Source organism: Centropristis striata, chromosome 2 (assembly GCF_030273125.1).
Source record: "Centropristis striata isolate RG_2023a ecotype Rhode Island chromosome 2, C.striata_1.0, whole genome shotgun sequence".
Classification (NCBI taxonomy): Eukaryota; Metazoa; Chordata; class Actinopteri; order Perciformes; family Serranidae; genus Centropristis; species Centropristis striata.
Window position 1 is genome coordinate 34,994,192 of NC_081518.1, and position 23,081 is coordinate 35,017,272.

The following is a 23,081-nucleotide window of genomic DNA, read 5'->3' on the forward strand; positions in this document are numbered from 1 at the left end:
GTATTTGCAAAATGAGGGCCCTGCAGAAAAAGTTTTGGAATTCAACATAATTTCCACTTGATGTTGCATAGACTGGAGCCTGCATGTCCCACACAGCTGATTAGACTCGCCCCCAGTTGCTGAATTAATTCCTATAATTAACCAGTATCATGTTTCATTTCTCATGTTTATAAAAAACTAAATTATATGTTTCAGAATTAAGTCACAGTCAAAAATCAACCAGACAATGTTGTAGAGGAGGCAGCATCTCTCAGTACACATTTGTATTGTAGTAAACCTTGACTGCTCACGGACCCAGACACTAGTCCAATCGTGAATGTATCCTCTATGGTTGCTTACAACGACTTTAATGTGAATCTATGTTGCTTCATTCTATAGGTCTATATGTGCATGAACAACAAAACAACAAACAACAAACTTACAACTTGACCTTAACCTCAGTGACATTCTGTTACTTTGATATTTTAGGAATATTTAATATAATTAATATATTATTTAGAAAATATTTTTTACTATCTTATTGGGAATAGGATGAAGGCTGATACTGATGTTGTCTCTGTGCATTCACTAGAGATATTTGTTTGTGGCTTGTTAGCATGGAGCTGAGCCTAAACTTTTAGGATAAGCCTTCCATTGTCCACCTATTTCACATACCATTTTCCTTCCCTTCCACTGTCTTCTCTATCTATTTTGCAGGAGCAGTCGCTGCATCCTGGGTTAGCACTGCCCAGATGATTGTGATTAATTTAAAGAAAAAAAAAAAACAAGCCGGATCACTTTTACCCCTTATCCCAGAAGATAATGGATGCAGCAAGTCTATTCTCCAGCACTGACACAGTGCTGAGGAGAGAGTTCTGGAGGTCTGCGAGGCGAGCAGGAGCTGGAGGTCTGAGGAGACAATAATACTGTCTGATTTACATGTTGTGGATTGTTACCTGACTTACTAATGTTAGCGGTAAAGCCACATTCAGGAATCACCTGTTTTGCAGTTGGAAAGTGTGTGGACACTAATTAAATACCTTTGAAATGGTTAATATGGTTGCTGCTACAGTTTACCCTGTATATGAATACTGAACATTAACTTCACAGCTTTGGTATTTGAATGTGCAGGCCTGCATGCACACATGTCTGTCTGTGGACATTTATGTCTTGCTGCCTCAGTGTGAGTGCATGTGTGTGTTTGTGGTTATACCGCTACTTTGCATGGTGACTCAATTCCAAGGCTGTGGCTGAGCACAGGGCTGTCCTTGGCTGTCACTTCTCATCATTTGCCGGTCAGTGAGACAGCTGAGCAGAGGGCAGCGTATGAGCAGTGAGGAGATGGAGGGAGTCCTAGTGCTGAGTGACAGACTCTGGCATTGAGTGACTGTGCCCTGTTAGGACCCCTGTTGTCTTCATGTGGAGCCTGGCCCTCGAGGGGTATAAAAAGGATGGAGAATTATGCTGCCTGCACCCACACATGCATAGACAGAAATATCAGATTCATAAGTATAGGAATACATACATGTAAATGGGTTTGCATACATGCAGAGACTTCCACAGCCACACATGCAAAGGCAGATACAGAAATGAATGTATTTCAATAAGCAACCACCCACATGAGGCGACACACATACACACGCTGACTAACAATCACACAGTTGTCTCCCTGCTATTGATATTCCTCACAGGTGTGGCCTTCGTGCACTTAAAAGTCATCATAGGCTGCCTTCAACCACAACATATAATGGCACTCCGTGGCACTTCATTCCGCTTTCTGCCTTTCCTCTCAGGAATGCATGCAATCGTATATACATGTGTACATGCACGCACATACAGCTATATCTAAAAAGGCACAACCAACTCCCAGACATACAGACAGAAACACACACCGATGCATTTAGCACCTCAGCAATACAATAAACTATATTTAAACTGAGAGAACCTTCAGCCAGAGAGGTCTGTGATTAATGTAAAGCATATATAAAATTCACAGGGCACTGTAATAAATGGTCCCTCCTTGGGATTATTAGACATAAGAAAAACTGTACCCCGTGTATCAGCAAGATTCCGTTACAGCCTAATCTCTCTACACAGAAGAACCATCAGCATCATCAATGAGCAAGCTGTAATACACAGAGGACTGTGAACAGGAAAAGGCAGCAGTGCCTGTCAGAGATTCAGCTGTTAGTTTAGAAGACAGACAACAAAGAAACAGCTAGAACATTCGGGCTTTCACATTCACGGCATGATCCAGTTTTGGATAACCGGATAGTGCTGCTCTTAAAATTTAATGATCCCCGATTGGTAAGCAGTTATGTGTGGGTGAATTTCAATGAGACAAGGTGATGGGTATTCCAGATATGAAGGAAAAGGGGGTTGATGAATAATAACATAAAAAGGGATATCCATATTTTGCTCCTTTTTTCTGCAGTGATCTGTCTAACACTGGAGGACAGGAGAGTGAAAAGTTCAGCACAAGCCTGAGCCCATTTTACCTACAGTACATACTATCAGAGAGAGGAAACTAATGCATCCACGATGACAATGGGAGCCCTCACTGAAAGGCAATGTCATGCTGTAATGCTTTCATGTGAAAAAGTGTGCATCGATGTGTGTGTATTACCATATATCCCTCATGTTGCAAGATATAATTGTTTTTTCCTCATTTTTTTGAATATAAAGACACCATTCTATACCCGAATTGGAGGCTGTGTCAGTATTGGGTGAGCCCTGCAAAAATATCTTAATAAGTCATTAAATATTATATTCTGCCTTTGAATCTGATTTATAAGTAAGTAAGCATTATGCCAGTGGGATGAGGTATTGTCACCTTTCCAAGCCATCACAGCTGCAGCCTATTTTCAAGAAAATCTGCCTTTAAAAATAAATCAAGGCTACAAGTTTAACTTTAAGCAAACACTGATAAGGGTTTCTTGAGTGTTTTATACTACTGTCATTGTGCAAGTAGCGTTGAGGTTTTTTTTCTGGCTTGAAAAATTCTCTTCTTCCCTCATTTCTCTAACCCCCCTATCCCTATATCTTCCCTGACAATCTCTGCTGTAGGCACAGATGAATCAAATTGTGATATATTTTACTCCAGCAAAAGGACTTTACTCAAGTTATTTCATCCGCTCAGGTCACAGGAGAAAAGTACAGGCCTTTAAAAGTGCTTGATTACAGCGTGACTAACTTTTACCACTAAACACTGATTTATACCTGCCCCAAACTCTACAAAAAAATCCAGCGACTCGCTGCTCTGGTGTGGTCATTGCAAATGACTTGATAAGGGCCAAGGGTTTTGCAGTGCACGTTAGGTTGTTATCAACAAAGAAACAGTTCTAGGTCAGTTTTTTGAGATAAAGTCCAGAGTGGCTGTTTGACTACAGATTCAAAAGATGGTTAAACTCATTACATTTAAGTCTTTCATAGGGAAAAAGTATATCCATGTTTCCTTAAAAGTCCATAATCTACCTATGGTTTTGAACCCGTGCCATTCTTTAGCATTAAGTTCTTTCTGCAGCCACATGCTCCTGTGTCCTATGCTCCTTATCACTGCCCATGTTATTCACGCTCTCATTAGCACTGTGGATTGAGGCATTAATGTCTGCTCCGAGCATTTCAACATTTTAAATCTCAAATCCCAACAGACAACACACAGTGGGTACTAATGTTTTTGCAGTTTTACGCTGTGGTTACCTGCTGAGATGGTGTGTGCGAGCTTTGTGTGTGTGTGACAGAGAGCAAGGATGTAGGTAGCGCATGGCGTGCAAGCTCTTTGTTTTCCAAAACTGCCAGCTGTGAGTTTCCCCAACATCTTAAGTATTAAAAAGACATTTTTTTTAGTAGATTTAACTTGTTGCCAAGTTAGTTAAATGTCCAAATGTGAGGTAGGACTGTTGCCTCATTGTACCTTGAATAACTTGTCTGCAGAGCTTTTGAGAAGGAAAATCTACGTATAGAATACATTTATAACAGTATGCACGGGTTGTATTAATATGTACACATGTGCTGTAAATGCACCTTTACTAGACGTCTGTTTGTTCACATGTGCACCTGTGTCCATGTGTCCTTCTTTCACCTTGTGTGCATTTGTTCTTCTATATTAAAGAAGCCCAACATCATGTCAGCATGTGGCTCAGGATGACAAATCTCCTCTCACTATCTACAGCCACGCAGCTCTCCACTGCGTGGCCGGGGCCATGTTTCCCTGCCTCTCTGACACACAGGCAAGCGGCCTGCCTGCTAAACTACCCCCGCTCCTCAAATGGAGTTCTCATTTTCAAGGGGAACGGCTGCATGGCATAACGCACTTTGTCTTGGGAATTACTTTTTCTCTGCCTGTGTGGCTTTCTGGGATGGACATGGCTGGCTGGCTCTAGGGGAGACAGATGGAGGCCGCTGGCTAGCCTGACACATGTTGAGAGGCTGTGATGAGTCAGTGACGAGGGGTGGGCGGGATAGGGGGGCACAGCACTCTGTCTATGTGATGTGTTGATGAGAGCGGGGAGAATCGGAGGGCGGAGGCCTCGCTCGGCTTGAAATCTGCTATACTGAGACTCTGGAATGGAGTTGCATCAACCTGTATAGTGAATGTGATTTCGATCGAAGAATCAGGACATGTTCAACTGGCACTCAGAAATATAGCATAAAGTTAGGATATTGTAATGACAGTGTTCATAAAAGAGTGGTGTTTTTGTCTTGTTTTGATATCACATATAACAAGAGAATGTTGACATAGCTTCACCACCGTCTGCTATCTAAGTGTTGATTGTTCTGTCTGTACTTGTTTATGTGTTGTTGTATCTTGTGTTTTAGTAGTAGTAAGTGTTAAACCAGAGGATCACAATGGAAATCCTCTGTGCTTTTTAATGTCGGTAATGACTGCAGTGCTGTTTTTCAATCATCAAATAAAATCAATCAATCAATCAATCATCTATCTATCTATCTATCTATCTATCTATCTATCTATCTATCTATCTATCTATCTATCTATCTATCTATCTATCTATATATATATATATATATATATATATATATATATATATAAAATGTCTAAAATATATATATTCTTTCTCATATTACACACCAAGAATATGAATCATTGTCTTTTAATTTGTGCACACATTGAAGTAAAAATCAGCATGCTATGTTAGCATTTTAACATTAGCTACTTATTACTAATCACAAAGTACAGCCGAGGCTGATGTTATGATTAGTTTTGCAGATATTTGGTTGTAAACCAAAGTATTTGATAAATTGACCTGATGATTACACTAAAGAGAAAGTCAGATGATTGCCAGAGTTATTACTGTTCATACTGTGGGGGACATGAATGTCTGTTCCAAATTTCATAGCAATCTATCTCATAGTTGTTGAGACATTTTACTCAAAATCACAAATGTGAACTACCTGGTTGACCTACAGGAAAAGCAGAGGACTGCCAAAGTTATCTGTATATTTCTAAAAGCCAAAAAATTAACTTGCCGGTGGTGCTTAAGGAAAAGTCAGCAGTAGGCTTTATGCTCAGAGGACCATAAATGTATTACAAAATTCTCATGGCAATCAATCGAATAGCTGTTGAGAACCAAAGACACGCAGACAGACTGGCACTGCCATCCATCCAAAAATTATAATCATGCTTCCAAAACCCAAGTCTTACATTGTCTGGAACAAATAAATGAATGAAAGCTATTCTGAAAAAAAAAACAGTAGCAAAATATATTGTGATGTGCTCTATTAGTTCAAGTTATTAAACCCTACCTTTCTTTGTGCACACAAAGACATTTACATTTTGTGTTAACGTTTTCTATGAAACCTGTGTTTATACTGCATTGTAGACATACTTGCTTACAGTGGTTATAATATTATAATTATTTAAACTATGAAAATTATTAAAAACTATGATTGTTGTTAAGAAAATAAAAGTTAAGTTTGTTTGTATTGCAGAACAATTATTCATTTTTCACTAGGGGATAGATTGAGTCGTCTTTATTGAATTTGAACATCATATAAACTATCCTCACAAAACATATCTTCCCATGGAATAACAGCAAGGCAGAGCCTCCACTTTGATGAAGTGAGTTTGAGATCACAGAAAATTGATCCATTGTTTCATGTAATTTGTATCTGCCTGAATCTTGAAACCAGATCTTGAATGCAACTCTACAAATGCTAAACAGAGGAAAGCAGTCTTCCTCTGGTGTCTCATGCTAGATTCCAGACCATGGCATTGAGAGAGGAACTTGGGCTGCCTTAGGCAACGAAACAAGAGTGGCAAGGCATCAGGGTCGAGCTGAATAATTCAGCCCCTAGATCACAGTACATTTTCATATTCATATTTTCACTGGCACATTTATCTGAGCAATCCTTGCCTCCTCTGCCTGAATGCATCTTCCTCTTCAGACCCCATAAATATCTGAATCAACTAATGACTCCTCTTGAGGAATTAAAAAGGCATCATTAACCAGCACCTGAAGGTTGGGTCTGATGTACTGTGAGGACTTTGTCGATGCTGATTAGGAAAACAGTCTCAAGGGTTGATCTGTATCATAGCAAAGTCATATGTAATGGAGAAACCAGGCGTACATTTAATGTACAACATTTCCCTTTTTGCTATTGTCAACACAAGGATTATAGATTAATTACTGTCTTTTACATTTGTGTTGGTATACTATACAACGCAGACCAGATATTGGTGTTGTTAGATGCCTCAGTCATCAATTGGATGCAACAATAACTGACATTTACGTTATCAACACTACATGGCAGCTCTGTAAAAGGATTAACAATTCCTTGTATAAGTCAATTCAACAATATAGAAGAGTTATCAATAACAACACTACATATAGAGCTCTAGTAGTAACAGAAGAGATCAAAACACCACCATATTGGCAGGAATATCTGTTGTGTGCAAAGATGCCAGAAAAATTAGGGACAAGAAAAAGGGAGAACAGTTTGCAGGAGTGCAGACAGAAGGTGGAGAAAAGATAAACTAACAGTTCATTATGAATCATTTCGCAATCATCTCAAATCCTATAATAAAACAGTCAAACAGGCAAGAATTTCCCACTTCTCAAAACTCATAAATAACAATAAAAACAATCCAAGATTTCTTTTCTCCACCTTCGATCTTTTTACCAACACTAATTCTAAAAAATCCACAGAGTCACCAACAGACGCCCTCTGTGAGGACTTTGCAGACCACTTCAGAAGTAAAATCGACGACATTAGATCCAGTCTTTTATCATATCAGACTGTAGCTTTTGACACAACTGGACAGTCGCTTTTATCTGAGGAAACACTGGAGAGTTTTTGCCCTGGTTGATGCGAGGACACTTGGTTGAGTTTTCTCCCAGGTAAACCCAACAACCTGCCTTTTAGATCCAATTCCCACATCTATTTTAAAGACATTTTATGGATTCTTCGAGGAACAGATTTTATATATAGTGAAATGCTGCCTTCAGACGGGTGTCTTCCCTGCTGCCTTTAAAACGGCAGTGGTGAAGCCCCTTCTGACGAAGAGCAATCTAGAACCCAGTATTTCTAATAACTACAGACCTGTATCCAACTTACCCTTTTTAAGTAAGATTTAAAAAAAACTTATTTTTTAAATACAAACAACATTTTAGAGAAATATCAGTCTGGTTTTAGGATAAACCACAGTACCGAGAGAGCCCTTTTAAAGATTTTAAAATGATACCAGGTGTAATGCGGACTCATAAAAACTCACAGTCCTGGTGGTACTGGATCTAAGCGCTGCCTTTAACACAGTAGATATTTAGTTTTACTCCTATCTCACAGACAGATGCTTCTCTGTAAGTATGGATACATGTTCCTCCAGAACCCATGAAATTAAGTGTGGGGTGCCCCAAGGGTCAATTTTAGGTCCAGTTCTTTTTAATCTGTATATGCTTCCCCTTGGAGACGTCATCAGGAGACACGGCATCAGCTTCCACAGCTACGCTGATGACACACAGCTGTACATCTCCGTGTTTCCTGATGACACAGGGCCTATTGATTCCCTTTTAAACTGTATTTTAGATATCAAGTCATGGATGGCAGAGAACTTCCTCAACCAGGACAAAACAGAGGTTTCAGTTATTGGTCCTGAAGCCAAGAGAGAGAAACTTTTATCAAAACTACAAGGTTTTAAACCTTCTCGCTAGTTCTAGGTTGCTCGTCTAGAACTAGCACTCTTAAAATGCAATCTAGCCTATCATGGCTCAGTGTTGAAAAGAGGCTCGCCTCATGCACAGTGACATCTCTGAGCAACACATTGAGAACACACAGACCTGAGTTCATGAGAGATACAATAGTTTTTTGTAATACTGTGCATAAACATAATACCAGGAAGGCAGACAAGGGTGATATTGTGCAAGCTCATGCAAGAACTTATTCTCTGAAAAGAACAGTGCTTTATAGCGCGAGTAAAATATGTAATGAATTACCACTTGATATCGGTCAAGAAAAAAGCAAAATATCCTTCAAAAAGAAATTAAAGATGTAGTTTGTGAGTGGTTAATGTTAGGTGTTGGGCTTAATATATATTTTTTGGGGTTTATTTGAATTTTTTTCGTTTATTTTGGTTGAAAGGACGCTACTTTTTATAGAAGTGATGTTTGCCTGGATTCATGATGTCCAGGATTACAATCAATGATACTGGTTAAAGCTGTATTGTTTTTTGTTTTTTTGTATTTTATTTGTTTTCTGATCAAATGCATTTGACCAACTATTCCTAAACATTTAATCCAAATGGGTATAATTTAATGGTTTGATTCTGCAAACTGTCTTTTTAATTTGTGCTGCATTTTGTAATGAACTTTTGTGCTGCACTTTTCTAATGTATTTTGGAATGTATTTTTACTGTTAAAGTTGTTGTAGGACTGATGAGTATTACTTGTTGGAATGTGGACCCCAGGAAGACTAGCGAACTGCCATGGCATAAGCTAATGGGGATCCTTTAATAAAACAAAACAAAACATAAAACAAAACATGGTGCGAAGCATTGGAACTTTGGAACTGCCAGAGGACATCAGGACCGCAGAGACTGTTGATGTATTTAAAAGGAGGCTCAAGACTCACCTTTTTAGTTTGGCTTTTAACTGACTTTGTTTACCCAGTCTTTTCATCTATTTATTTATTTATTTATCTATTAATCTTTATTTTATTGTGTCTTAGCTGAGTCTAAATTTTATTTTAAATTTTATTTTCTACTTCTTTATTTAGTTATTAAGTTATTTATTAATTTATTTTTAGCTGAGTCTTTATTTATTTATTCATTTATCTACTTTTTAGCGTTTTAGCTCCAGTGCTTCCTCATGGGGGCCTCCACACTGGGAGGTGTGTCTGGTCTGCCGGCTGGGGGGTCGTCATGGAGGCCCCTCAGGCTGGGTGGACTGGGGAGGCTCTGCCCTGTGTGTGGAGTCCCCCCTGGTCTGCCCGGGTCGGGGGCTCTGCACCATATGCGGAGTCTACCCCGGTCTATCTGGGTCGGGGGTCTCTGTGGTGGCGGCGCTCCCTGCGGCCGTGGGCTGCAATCCCTCTCAGTGTGGATGAGCCACCCATAGGTGGTTTTCCTCTCATGGATCCTCAGCGCCCTGGCATGTTAATTCAGTGATAGTTTGTGTAGTGTGTGTGTGTGTGTGTGTGTGAGTGTGGGTGTGCAGTGGATGCGTGGGTCTGTGTATGTGTATGTGTGTTTGTGGGGGGGGGGGGGGGGGGTTAAGTGTTGCATCTCTGTTTTTATATTCTGTACAGCACTTTGTGTTGCATTTATTGTATGAAAAGTGCTTTATAAATAAAGTTTAAAGTTTAACAGAATCATAAAGAATTGGGTTTGTTAACTTTGTATGGCAGCTGGATTCCCATGTGATTGCAAATGCATCTCATCAGGCTTCAAGTAATGGATTTTAGTCCAAAACTAGCAGTTCAGCCATGGGTTTTCCCAATCAGCATTCTGTGAAGCGCTAATGGCAGCAACCTGTTTGTGACGACACAGAGAGGTGGTTTCCAATGACAGCTTCTCAGATGGTTGTGTGATAAACCATTTGGCAGCGTCAGGTTAGGTCATTCAGTCAGATTACTGCTGTTTATCAAAAAAGTTGTAATTTTATGTAGAACAGAACACATCAGTCTAGCTTCACACAAAGTGATTGCACGTCATCGGTTGCAGAAGGAATGAGAAGTAGGCCTAAAAACACAAGGAAGCTTTAATCACAGGAAGAGTTGTAATCTGTTGAACACTTATAGTTGTGCGGTGGACTGCCAAAACCAAAAAGGTACAAATAAAAATCCATTGGCTGTCTGTTGTTTTTGGAACCGACATGTGGGCGCATTGTCAATGTTTGTATACAAATAATTGGTCTATACTCCTGAATATCACCAAAGAGGCATTATAAGGGTCAGTAATGTTTAACAATTATATTTTGCAATAGCATCCAATGCTCTGACAGCTTGAAATTGATGTTGGCAACATTCATTTTTGCTCACGCTTTTCCTGCCAAAATGGCAGTTTAAACAAAATGAGTCACATGATGACAGGAGTGCTAAAGAAGAACGTGATTTATGATTTCCTCTGTCTCATTTCATTTATTGATGTTGTCAACAAGTCAACATTGAAAAAACAAGTTTGTCACAACAGTTGTGCAGCTCTAGAGATAACGTCTGAATCCCCAGAGGACACAAAAGATTCAAAATGTTGCACAGCAAATCAAACTCAAGAAAAATGTCAGTAATTCTCAAAAGCTTTCTTTTAAATATTTTTCCCCCTCAAAACCTCTTACTTTAGAGTGCTCTCTTTTAATTAAGCACTTTCTTGTACATGTGACAAACACATTAGTGATGATAATACTCTGCCTTTGAGTGAGGTAGACTTGCAGGAGAATACATTTTAACTACTCCAGTCTTGAACACAGCTGAGACAAATAACGCTTGTTAAATGGGCAACAGGTGACACACAAAAAAAAGTATGGCGAGGGAAAGGCGGGGCAAGGAGGAAGATGTGGAGGCAGCAGAGATGACCCACATTGGTGCGAGTCGTTATGAATTCGCAATGATGCTGCTGGGCTTGTTAGCACACGGCTGGGGAGCCAGGGGTGATGGGAGATGCACAGTCGGCTATCGCGGCTAACCCCTCTGCAATTCTATTACACTTGTTTATAGCTCTTGGCAAACAGCACACCAAAGATACTTTAGCTTTTGAGAGAAGGGTAGGGTTAAAGGGGGATGACTACTTAGCATTTCACAAGGAGACAGAGAGGGCATCCTGAGCAAAGTGAGCACGCAGGGGAAGTGAAGAAAGAAGAGATTGAAAGATACAGATAAAACTGGGCTGACTGTTAAAGTACTGATGCATGGTAATAGGAGCAAACAGTACAAAAACACTATGGGATTAAATGTTATTATGGATTATGTGTTTTCCCTCCTAATCTTTCTGAATTTGAACCTTTATGTCCTATCCCTAGCACAATTTGAGAGGATTTGTAAAAATCTCTCTGGTCTGCATGAATATTGAGCACACTTTCAGAGTGACATTCCCTCATCCAGTTTCAAGTGCTGTGCCAGTTTGTGAGGCACCAACTGTCACAGCTAATGTAAATGCAGAGGTGGTTACACTATGCTTTTTGTTCAGCAGAGTAGGGATAATAGTTGCACCTGCAAATTAGCAGCTCTTGTCACACATACACACACACGGAAAACTGTTTATATGCGTGCGTGCGTGCGTGCGTGCGTGCGTGCGTGCGTGCGTGCGTGCGTGCGTGCGTGCGTGCGTCAGATAGATGGTTAGAAAAAGATGATGTAACCTGAGCTGATCAAAGCAGTCTGACATGTTTGGTTTAGGTGTTTTGTTTTTAAATTGACAGACCTATTCGGCTATATCATCCACATGGCTGAACTACAGGAGTTAACATGTTTTCCATATGTAATAAATTATAACAATTACTTCTAATTATTGAAACTTGGCAAACAAATACTTAGTTCAACTAAGCAATCATTTCACCACATTTTCAAAAATGGTGCTTACAATAAAAAAAAAAACAACAACAAAGCCTGCACCATATAATTTTGAATTAAACTACTGAATAATTTATCCACATATAGGTTGCATAACCTTATATTGAGGAAGCAGCTTTGAATTTCTCTTCTTTCCTTTCCCCTTTATCTTCCTGATCAAAGGCTGGCTTTTGCTTTGACATGATGTACATCTGATGATGTACATTTTCCTAACACCTTCCACATCTTGAGACTACTGTTACTATCTTTCTACTGATGCTATGAATCATAAAATGTCTTAGCAGCTTATGCAGAAGTATAATCAGGGGAAATGAGTCCATAAATGCAGCCTAGAAAGTCTGCATATAAAAACATAAAATGGTTTCCTTTTTCGAAATGGGGCTTTATTGTACCAACTGTTTCACCAGTATTCAAAGTGCTCCAAAAGCATCTAAGTATTATGAAGGTCCAATGTAAACGTGTCAGACAATCATGAAAGACCTGAGGTCTCCCTTATTAGGACTGTGCAGTTTCGTACTGAAAGATGGCATACCCACAAAACAGAAAAAGCATGCAGGCAAAGACACCTCCACATGTATGAACACATAAACACACACATGCACAAGCCTTCAACCCTTAAACCCTTCCCACACATGACTGTGCAAATAACATGCAAATAACTACAAATACCCTGGCCTGTCAGCCTGCTGTCTAAAGAACAATGGCTGGACAATTTGATGTGTGGACAAAGAAAAAAATCACTGCATGAGAGATTAGAGTGCTGATTTCTGAGGTCACAGAAGAAAAAAAAGAAGTGATTTTTGTGTCCTCAGCTCCGGGATCAGCAACAAGCGAAAACAGACGGAGTGGCAGAGTATCACCATGGCTCTGAACAAATTTGAGGCTCATATGATGGCATAGGTCAAGAAATAGATGTTTGATATCAAGGTGATTTAAGAGAAGTTTTAAATTCAGAGACAGTAATACATAATTCATTTTCTCCTGGACAACTTTTCTTGCGTTAACCCAATATGTAATATGGCTGCCAATGTTGGAAGCATAGGAGCTGATGAGAGAGGATGAAAAATAATAATAATAACTAGAAAATTTCCTCTGGGGAAATTCTGAAAGGGCCACGGGGGCTACTGCCGGTGTGTGTACACTATGATGAGATTCTTCAGAGATTTCAAAATATGCCCTTTAACCTCAAAATGTGTGTGTGTGTGTGTGTGTGTGTGTGTGTGTGTGTGTGTGTGTAGCGAAAATCGCTACATTCGCTATTTTCCTACAGCTTTTGGGAACTACAAATTAGAAACACATTGCCAATTAGTTTTAGTCTTGTTTATTTGCAATATGATATGAAAAACGTTTTAAGCATAAAAGATAACAGCTTCTGCCAGATAAGAGTTTGTGGTGCGTTGCAAATTCTCGCACTACAACATTCCACAACAGGTTGACTTTTCATAGATGTGGCATGTGAGTGACGAACAGCGTAAGCAATCTTTTTGTGCATAAGCAGCGTTGATACATGAAGCCCTAGAGACTTTCTGCACATTTGTTGCGAGTGGGAATGGTGGTGGTGTAGTAACAGCAACATGGATTTCCAGTACAACAATAAATAAATTAACAAGTGATACATCAACCAGTGGCAGTTATTGATAGAAGAATGTGCATTCAGGTTTCTCACTGAATATGGCTCTCTATCCTTAGGGCAGAGGAAGCTTATATAATGGAGGCTGTAGCATGTCTTGGCTTATTTCTATTTCCACTGCATCCTCACAGCAGGAGATAACCACTGCAACCTACAATAAGCAGGGCCAAACCATGATGGGTTCTGCAGTGTCACAGTGAGCGGTTTGGCTCAGTATGTGTGTTTATGCTGTTGAGTTGGTGTTAATGGCAGCTGAACACATTAAAATCTTTGCTTATTAAGGATATGGTGACCAATATCAACATTCTTTAAAAATTAACCTTGAGTCTACATCTACTTTTGGCCATTTCTCTAATTGGTGGATCAATTTTAAATGTTTCAGGAATGCATGATGAAGAAGATGCAAGCAGTTGAACACTTGAGTTTACACCTTAAAGTCTGTTAACAGGTCCTGTGGAGAAGTAAAATAAGGGAATCTTACTGCATATGTAAATAAAGTTGTTTAAAACTGTGTTGTCTCTCCAGAGAAAGCATAATGCCATTGATGTCAGTTGAGTTAGTGTTGGATTGGTCTGAAGTTTACAAGTTTGAAAATGAAGAGAATCTGGGACTGTGGAGTTAGATATTTGCTCAACAGACTTCTGTAACTAACTCCTCATCTCTGCTTTAGACAAGAATTAACAGATAAAATGTTGCCAGTCTAGTTTATAACAAGAAATAGGAAAGGATGGAAGAACAAATACAGTATCTCTGACTCTACTGCATCATGAATTCAATAAGTATAATGCTAATTAGAAGAGTACTCTTTAAAACCCCTAACCCTAACCTACTGTGCCACTACTAGAAGGCAGAAGCCTAGACAATAGAGGTTAATCAAAGAAGCACAATTGTAATCAATTAGTGGTGCATTGCAACATTGTGCTCATAGTGATGCCACAGTGCATATTTTAATGGGTATAGTCTTGTCCTGAGACAAGCGTAGTTGGATTTGATAACCTAGTCTATTGCTAGCCACAAAATTAAATCAATTTAACAAATTAATTAACTGTTATTTGGACATTTTCACAGATTAAAGCTACTTGGGAAAGTTGGGACAATGTAAAAAGTAAAAAAAAACACACAAAAAACAGAATGCATCAAATGGAGAATGAATGTACAATAATGGAAAAAAAATATTAGACCACCCTTTGAATTTTCCATGGTTTTCTTGATAATAACCAAAATCATTATCAAGAAAACCATGGAAAATGGCTAGATATCAACTCTTAAATAGAACTCTTAGGAGCTATTTTTTGCTGTTATCATTATATCTGTCCAAACAAATGTACCTTAAGTCGTACCAGGCATTAAAATAAATAAGAAGTTGAAGAAAACATGACTGTATACACAAGTTTGCCCATGAAGTTGAAATAAAATATTTTTTTACCCCATTCCATGAAATGTATGGCAATGTTTTATTATTTAAACATTTTATTATTTATTACAATGAAAATTAAACCACAATTAACAGAGTATTGTGTCTGAAAACAAAATTATTCCAACTTTATGGGAAACTGTGTGTATATATAAAAAATGTTTTCAATTGAATATACTGTAGGTCGCAAATTATTTGAAAATCATTGCATTCTGTTTTACATTTTTATCCCATCCCAATTTTTTGGAACCAGGATTCTATCAGTAACCGATAAACAGCACACCAACACATCAGATACAACACTGCATATTGATGCTCAATTCTGAAACGCAACACACATGATACCATTACTTGTAGTAAGATTACCATTTTGCACACCAGGTTTCCTAACATCTTATCAAAGGCAGATAGGTAGCGACCAAAACCCCAGAGTCTCCTCAACACACTTAACAATGTCCTCTTTATCTGTCCAAGGCTCTGATATCCTCTCAGAAGACAAAATTGGTGAGCCAATTTAGACTGTCCTGAGCCCTGCTGAATGCTCCATTAGTAATTCTGGACTTCTTTTGATTTGGAAAGGATCACTGCTGTTTCAGCTCTGTGTTGACGGTGTTATTTTTCACAGCTTGCTTCAGACTTTTAGTCAGAATTCTTCTGCAGTAAATCTCTAGCTTCAGAGTTGTTTTGCAAAAAAAAAAACAAACAAAAAAAAAAACTCCACTCAAGCATCTCCATTTGAACTAATTCCAGATTAACTTCCTTTTTTTGTGTTTTTATTTTCTTCCACTTAAGTGGCCTGAATACTTTTGGCAGCATTTATATTTTCATCCTGCTTGATTTCTTATATGTGAAGAAAAACAGTAGCAGACAAAAATATACCATTTTGCCATTCATGATTAGCTTTGGCTGTATTCACACACATACACGTTGAATATAATGGAGGCTAACATTGATCCAGAATAAGGGGGCTGAGGACTGCTGAGTAATTTCAGCTCAAATACATGTCCTGAATATATCCACTTTTCACAATGAGACCACAGGCCCTCTCAGACCAGGGGCCCCAGTGCACACACTATATTTCCACCACTGGTGAGGAAAGTAAATGAGAAATCAATCAAACACTTAAGCTTCATTTCATTGTGTAAGAGCACTGATCCATCACAGGGTGTTATGGTCTGAGACAGCCTCTGCTCCTCTGCATGCTGCATGACTGCTAAAGAAAAACACACACACACACACACACACACACACACACACACACACACACGCACACGCACAGGACTGAAATATCAAAAGGTCAGTAGACAGGCAAGAGGAGAGACCAGTGTCGTTGTAAGACAGGCTGGGCCTCTGAGCTCTCTGTCCCTTAGTGTTTGTCTGTTTGAAATCAAGGACACAACCGGAAATCGTAAACAGGGCACGAAGTCTATGTTTGGCCATGCATATTGCAGATGCCAGATGCGCCTTCCAATTCCTTTGGTTCATAAATCATCATTCAGTCTCAGACATCATAAATCCAAAAAAATTCTACTGTGGAATTATGATGGCAGAGATTATATGTAAAAATACATAAGCTTCTTAGTGAGAGAGCATTTTTTCTGTGCAATAATTTCACTATACATACTTTTAAATAAATGATGCCAGACATGAGCTGACTGCCAAGGATCTTTTAATTTATTCATGGGTATGTGCTGAATGTGCATTGAAAGCTGCAATTAATCCTCCTTTGATTCTCCATTATGTTATGTTTCTGATTTCTTCACACGACAGTCGTGTCATGTAACAATTAATATTTCAATGCATCAGACAAAGAGCAAAAACATGCAACTTTTCTCTGTCTGTCCACCATTTTAGTCCTTAGTGTGAGCAGAGAGAAAGCAACACGTCACAACTACACTGCAGTGCCACACGATGGCCAGGAGAGGAAAAGCATAATGGATGTAGATTAATTAAAGGTATAATTCCAAAAACTGTCTTTGCACAAAGGGAAGAAGGTTGTGTTTTCACCCTTAGCAAAATATTTCAAAATAGTATATGGGGATGAAATTCACATTTCTTGGTCCATGTATCAGCTGATTAGATTTTGGTGATGTGTGATCATTTTTCTGCATTGGTTGACTTGCACTGTGATTGTTTTAGCTGCAAAACCTGCATCTAGTCAATCACATTATTTTCTTTGTCGTGTCCCTCTAAGTCACCTTCAAATGCAGACAGTTACTCAGCTCTCGTCTGTAGGGAATGGACAGTTTCAGGTCATAGTAGAATATAGATAGATAAAAGATATATCAATTATGCACATGATGAGTATGTGTGTCAGACATTTATGCAAATTAAGTTCACCTTGAAGTTTAGAGGTGGGTGCAAGAGAAAAACCAGGAATGTTGGTCAGCTGATGGTTTTGTTTTAAGCACATAAGAACAGAATCCCTCACAGACGACAGGAGAAACTGTGTGTTCGCAGTTTTTTGAGCAGTGAAGGGAATCGACAGTATTGAGGACTGAATGAGAGCTAATTAGTGAAGAGGAAAGGGTGATGTATTGCCGGAGGAGGGGTGGGCTATACTCTTCGGGGTGTAGGGAATATAGTCCCAAACGAATCCTTCCTCATAAAATAGGGTTACTTACGTAAAGAGTTACTTTCCAATCATTTGTCAGTGTTGTTATATATCTTTTTCAAAGTGAATACCTACTGTATATAATTCTCATATCTGGATATTTTGTTCTCTATGCCCTTTTTTTCAAAATAATTGTCTTCCTGAAAATGTATAAATATATAAAATATAGAAATATTTTTACACCTGTAGGTACGAGTACAACTTCTAGCCAAACATAATTTCAAGAATTCTCAAACAAAGAAGTGGGTATTTCTAAGCACTAAACAGCCATAAGAACAGGAAATCTGGAATATGCAGAGGCCAGGATTTACACAAAGGCCAAACATGTCCCATCATCTTTTGTTCCTTTTTTAAGGCCAACAAACAAAAAGACAATCACATTAAAGGAAACTATGTTCCAAAATATCTTGCCCAAAGGGATATATTTTGGATTGGCAGGCTCAATCATGTGTCACCTTATTTCTACTTTTCGACTAATTTGTATTTTTGATGTTGGGAGATATACTGTCTTTTATTTGTTGTCTCCTATAACCAAGTCCTCTGTTACATATTTAATTGACAGTGTGTCTGTTCATGAATAAGTCAAAATACTTCAATATTTATCTTACCCATCCATGTAATCATATATGTTTGCAGTGTGGTGAGGGAGGATATAGAGGATCTATATTGATATTTGCTATTCGCTTCTCTTCACTTTATTATAAAAAATAAATCCTGATGCACCTGCATCAGTGGCTATGGATTTAGAAAATGTGGGGACGGTTCCCAAAAATATAACAATAATAAAGACTGTTGATCCCTGCTGTATCAAATAAATATGAGTATGATAGCTTATTGGGTAAACAATGCAAGTCAAATAAAATCTCTCCTGGGTTTTATTCTTATGGTACCAAATTACCAATATAGTTTCTGCTGGATAGGAATGCCCAGCCTGTTTTTTATGTGTGTGTATTTGAAATGTGTTTGTGGGTTTGTGCCTACTTGTGTCTTAGTGTGTGTGTGTGTGTGTGTGTGTGTGTGTGTGTGTGTGTGTGTGCATGCGCATCTTTGTGCTTGTTTGTGAGCCTGTGCCCAACTAGAAAAAAATTACGTTCTATAAAACGTCTCCATAAACAGCATGGCACAATAAATCCAAGGCGGAAATATTAAGTGGAACCAATATTTAGCTGGACCCACTCCAGATTCCTACTAAAACTCACGAGTCGGGATGACCTTAGCATTAAAAAAATATATTTTACAGGGGGAAATAATCCAATTCCCTTCCAATGAAGGCATCACTGACATAGAGCTATCAGTGCTGTGCACCTGGGCCTTTCCACTGAGAGGTCATTTAGTGTACATTCTCTCTTTTAGGGAGAGCTCTATTAAATACACCATGAATATCCAAGCAAAAAGGTATTTTGCAAGTCACAAGGGAGAAAAAAAAGGGAATGACGGCAAGAAAAAAAAAGTGCTGCAAACTGTTGCTGTGTTCCATGAAGGGAGCCTCCTCCCATATGTGCAGAGAGTCTAAGCAGTGAAGCTACAAAGGAAACATGCTCAAGGACACCTGTTTCTAGCAGGAAGCAGTTTGTTAGAAGCATCCTGTCTGTGCAATGCTGCAGCAGCCATGTGAAAATGCAAGGAAAGGCACTAGATCCCATTGCAGTCCTCTAACTCCACACAAAGCTACGCTGTGCATTACAATGTGACGACGTATTAAAAATTTGATGAAGTCCTAAGATGACACAATGTGGCTGTGCACTTAGAAAACAGACGATGAAGCGTTTCTTTATTATATTTTTTACAAGCCCAACTCGATCATTTATTCATCAAAGAAAACATTCAAAAGAGAATTTATTAAACTGCAGAGTATTTTCCCAATTAGCATCAGCACAACGTCCATGATGCTAGTAGTAGAACTCACAGAGGACCTCAGAAGAAATTCATCCACCTAACCTGAATCCACTCTGCATTTCTCTTTACAATTATGCTAAGGAATGCACTGAGCCTCTGGTTATCTAGTTATCTGCCAAAACCCTCTGGAAACTGGCATGCATTGCTCAAGAAGTTGTCATTAAGAATTTGCTTTACTGTTACATTATCTTTAGAAAACTAATTTCATATTAGGGTAATTGCCTCTGGTGGGGTTATGCAGGGCTGTTGTGTTGGGGGGAAAAATGCTGATGAAGAGGACGGGGGAGAGAAAAAGTCATGCCGGCCCTCCCTCCCTATTTCTGTCTCTCAGTCAGATGAGGTCATCAAACACCAACCTGCTTTGTGTATTAATGATGTAACAGCCAGAGATTTTTGGACACCCCATCCCCAGAGACTGCTTGGCTCGAGGCAGAGGAAGACTTCATCTTGATTTAAGAGAGAGATAACACCCTCGATAGAACTGTGACAAAGGCTAGATAGGCAGTGTGAGAGGAGATAGTGAGGGAGTGTAGACGCCAAGCAGAGAGGAGAGGAGCGAGGCAGAGGAGGGGACTGTGCGATGCACTGTGCCTTTAAAGCACCCAGCCCCTCCTCCACAGAGCCGAGCAGAACAGCCGAGTGGTGCTGGCAGGAGCCTGAGCCCCACGATAAACTCTGGCATCAGCTTCCCTTCATCCGGCAGTCAGCGAGGACACAGTGAGGGCGCAGGGGCAGAGCGACGGGGACGGAGAAAGGGAAGAGTGACAGAAAGGGGGAGAGAGAGAAAGAGAGACACAATAACAGGCTGATAGGCAGCGAGGGAGAGGCTGTCATAGGAATCACAGCTCCCTTTTTCCACAGCAGCAGCTCAGCCGTTCTGTCTGCTGCCCCCCGGTGCAGGCGAATGCTGACGGGGATGACGGGTGGCGTGTTTCCGGCAGCACAGTTATCTGAGTGATGATAGCGGCCACGGCAGCATCACAATCCGAAGCGGGAGCTCTCCTCGCCACTGTGGCTCTTAGTCATCTTCAGCCTCCTCTCTCCCTTCTCAGAGTGCTATCAGGGCCATTCATCGTTCCCATCTCATGCCTCCTGCCTCCTCCTCCTTCTCCTCCTCCTCCACAGCTTCATCCTCCACTTCTACTCCTCCTCTGATGAGCCACAGCCTCAGAGTGAAATAACCCCGCTGATAGAAGCTTCTCTCTCTGTCAAGACAGTAAGTAGGGGAGAGAGGGAGAGAACTGCGTGTGTGTGATGGAGAGAGTGAGAGAGAGTGTGTGTGAGACAGAGAGAGGAAGAGAGAACAGCAAGACGGCGAGAACAGAAGATGTTAGTGTGTGCGACAGAGGGACTGCTAAAGAACCAGCAGGTTGTGTGTAGCTTGAATGATCCTGCTGTGCGTGGACAGTGAGCTCTGGGCATAGCAACAGCAAAGTGATGCACAGGAAAGGTGAGTAGGTGTGTGTTCTGGGGTGCGTGCGTTTGTGTGTGAGGCAAGTGCTGCTGAAGCAAGAGATGCATTTTGACAGCAGCTAAAAACCATCAACGCAGTTAATTCCCGTCCATCTCTGAGTCTCCTTCACTCTATTGTTGTTTTTTAATGCCACTGTGATTAAGAGACAGAGGGAAGGAACAGAGAGGAAGGCAGTATGACACATGAGAGAATAAGTGATTGCTTTTCTTCCCGTCTGTCCAGGTGCCATGTGTGATTGGCCAGCGCACCCTGTGGCAGTGGCATCGCCCCGGATTTGGCGAGAAGCTCTCCCCCCTGCTTGTTCTCTGGGGCTCCTCTGGGAAGCTTTCATGGGATTTATCTCTTCCTGCTGGATGGCACTGAGCTCTCTGCCTCTCTGAAAAGAGTCCACAGAGAAAACATACACTACACGGATAAGAAGTAAAATAATTATCCAATCACAGCACAAGGAGGCAGACCGGGTTCCCTTAGCAACAACTGAAGAAGAGAAGAGAATCCTTTTCTGTTTCTGCTCCCTTGGTTTTTGGGCACACCCCTGTGGACTGCTGTGGGTCAGTGTTTTCTGAGAGGACTTGAAGAGCGCTGTTGCATAAGACAAGCTGCCACCCAAATTCCAGGGGAAGGTGCTCATTTGCCTTCTAGCCCCGTTGTAACTGTGTCTCATCGACACCATGATTTTTTTGTTATCCCTCCACAAATTCTCATCACAAGTCACGTTCCGCTGGCTTGGAAATCAATTCATTTTGATCCCACACCACCTGGAATAAGCCCTGCTTTGGGGGGAGATTGGACGCTCTGTGAAAAGACCCACACCTACCTTCCTCCCTTTCATGGACGAGAAATGAAGGACAACATGATTAAGTCATCATCTGCAAAAGAAATGGATGGGAAGCAAAGTTTATTTTGATGTGAGTTTCTACTGAGAATCTTTTTATTTTTTCCTGGAGGGGGGAAAACGCCACACAGCACAGAGGAATATCCCCTTTTATTCCAAACAGGATCTGTCCTTTTCCCTCTTAAAAGACAGTAGCCCTCACTGAAGGACTATATTTAGAAGGAAAATCTTGTCCCCGCTGGCCACCAATAATGTAGAACACGATCATTTTGAAAATTGAGCCACTGCTGGGAGTTCTATTTTTCTATCTATGCTGGATAGCTTTCTCTATAAAAGGGTTAACATGAGCCCCTTTTCTGCTTTCACTTTTGTATGTTAGCCTGCCATTATGTCACTGTGTTTCACATGTAAAAAAGGTTGTACAGGACAAGTGGAAGAGGGAAAAAGTCCTGTATAGACAGGCGTTTTAAATAGCATCTCCTCGGGAACAATTTCAAACGTACACACTGACACATGAGATGAGTTGGCTCAACACGATTATGTAAGAGTTTTCATACCAGCTTTAGCCCATGTATTTTGCCTCTTCTTTTTCCATGGATTTACAGCGTTTGACTTTTCCCATGCTCATTTTCTCTTTGTTTTTGGAAGTGTCTAACAGAGGGCATGGATGTCAGAGTGTGACCCTGTGCCGAGTGTGCGGGCGAGGCAAGGTGTTTTGGCTGCCCAGGTGCTTTTAAGATGTTGAGGTCTCCCTGCGTGGCCGGGGCCCCTGTTCGGATCAGTAGCACTGAGGCTCCTTGTAGCCAAAGACATGGACCCCGACTCGGCTCCCCCACGCCCTCAGCCTGTTGGCCACTGGCCCCACGTCGCCCTGTAAAGGATGTCCCTCAGCAGAGCTCCGGCCCGGGACACCTCTGAGACCCCCAGCCCGAGAGAACGCATCCGCAGCCACATGAAGATGGTGATCGACCAGCTGGACGGCATTCTCAAAGAGCTCAAGGATGTGGCCAAGGAACTCCGGGAGGTGAGGTTCAAAATCAGCTTACACATATCAGGCTTCTGGAGGGGATTTAGAGAGGAATGGGGGAGGGTGGGCAGGGAGAGATTGTGGGTGCCAGGTGGGTGTGCTTCTCAACTATGCTGCATTTAATTAAGTGTAAAATTATTTTTTCGCAGCATGGAGATTTAGATTTAGATTTTAAAGTGATGAGATCTCACTTTTTT

General features: G+C 40.4%; 2 protein-coding genes across 4 annotated transcripts in view; one reads left to right on the forward strand and one right to left on the reverse strand.

Moving 5' to 3' along the window:
- loxl1 (lysyl oxidase-like 1) overlaps positions 1-23,081 on the reverse strand; it is a 272,803-nt gene that overhangs the window by 114,464 nt on the left and 135,258 nt on the right. The window lies entirely within an intron of this gene.
- The window catches only part of insyn1 (inhibitory synaptic factor 1), a 56,383-nt gene continuing 55,668 nt past the window's right edge, over positions 22,367-23,081 (forward strand). Inside the window, exon 1 of the mRNA XM_059349886.1 lies at positions 22,367-22,881. Coding sequence (XP_059205869.1) covers positions 22,738-22,881 — 144 coding nt within the window. The 5' untranslated portion in view covers positions 22,367-22,737. The remainder of the gene's footprint in view (positions 22,882-23,081) is intronic.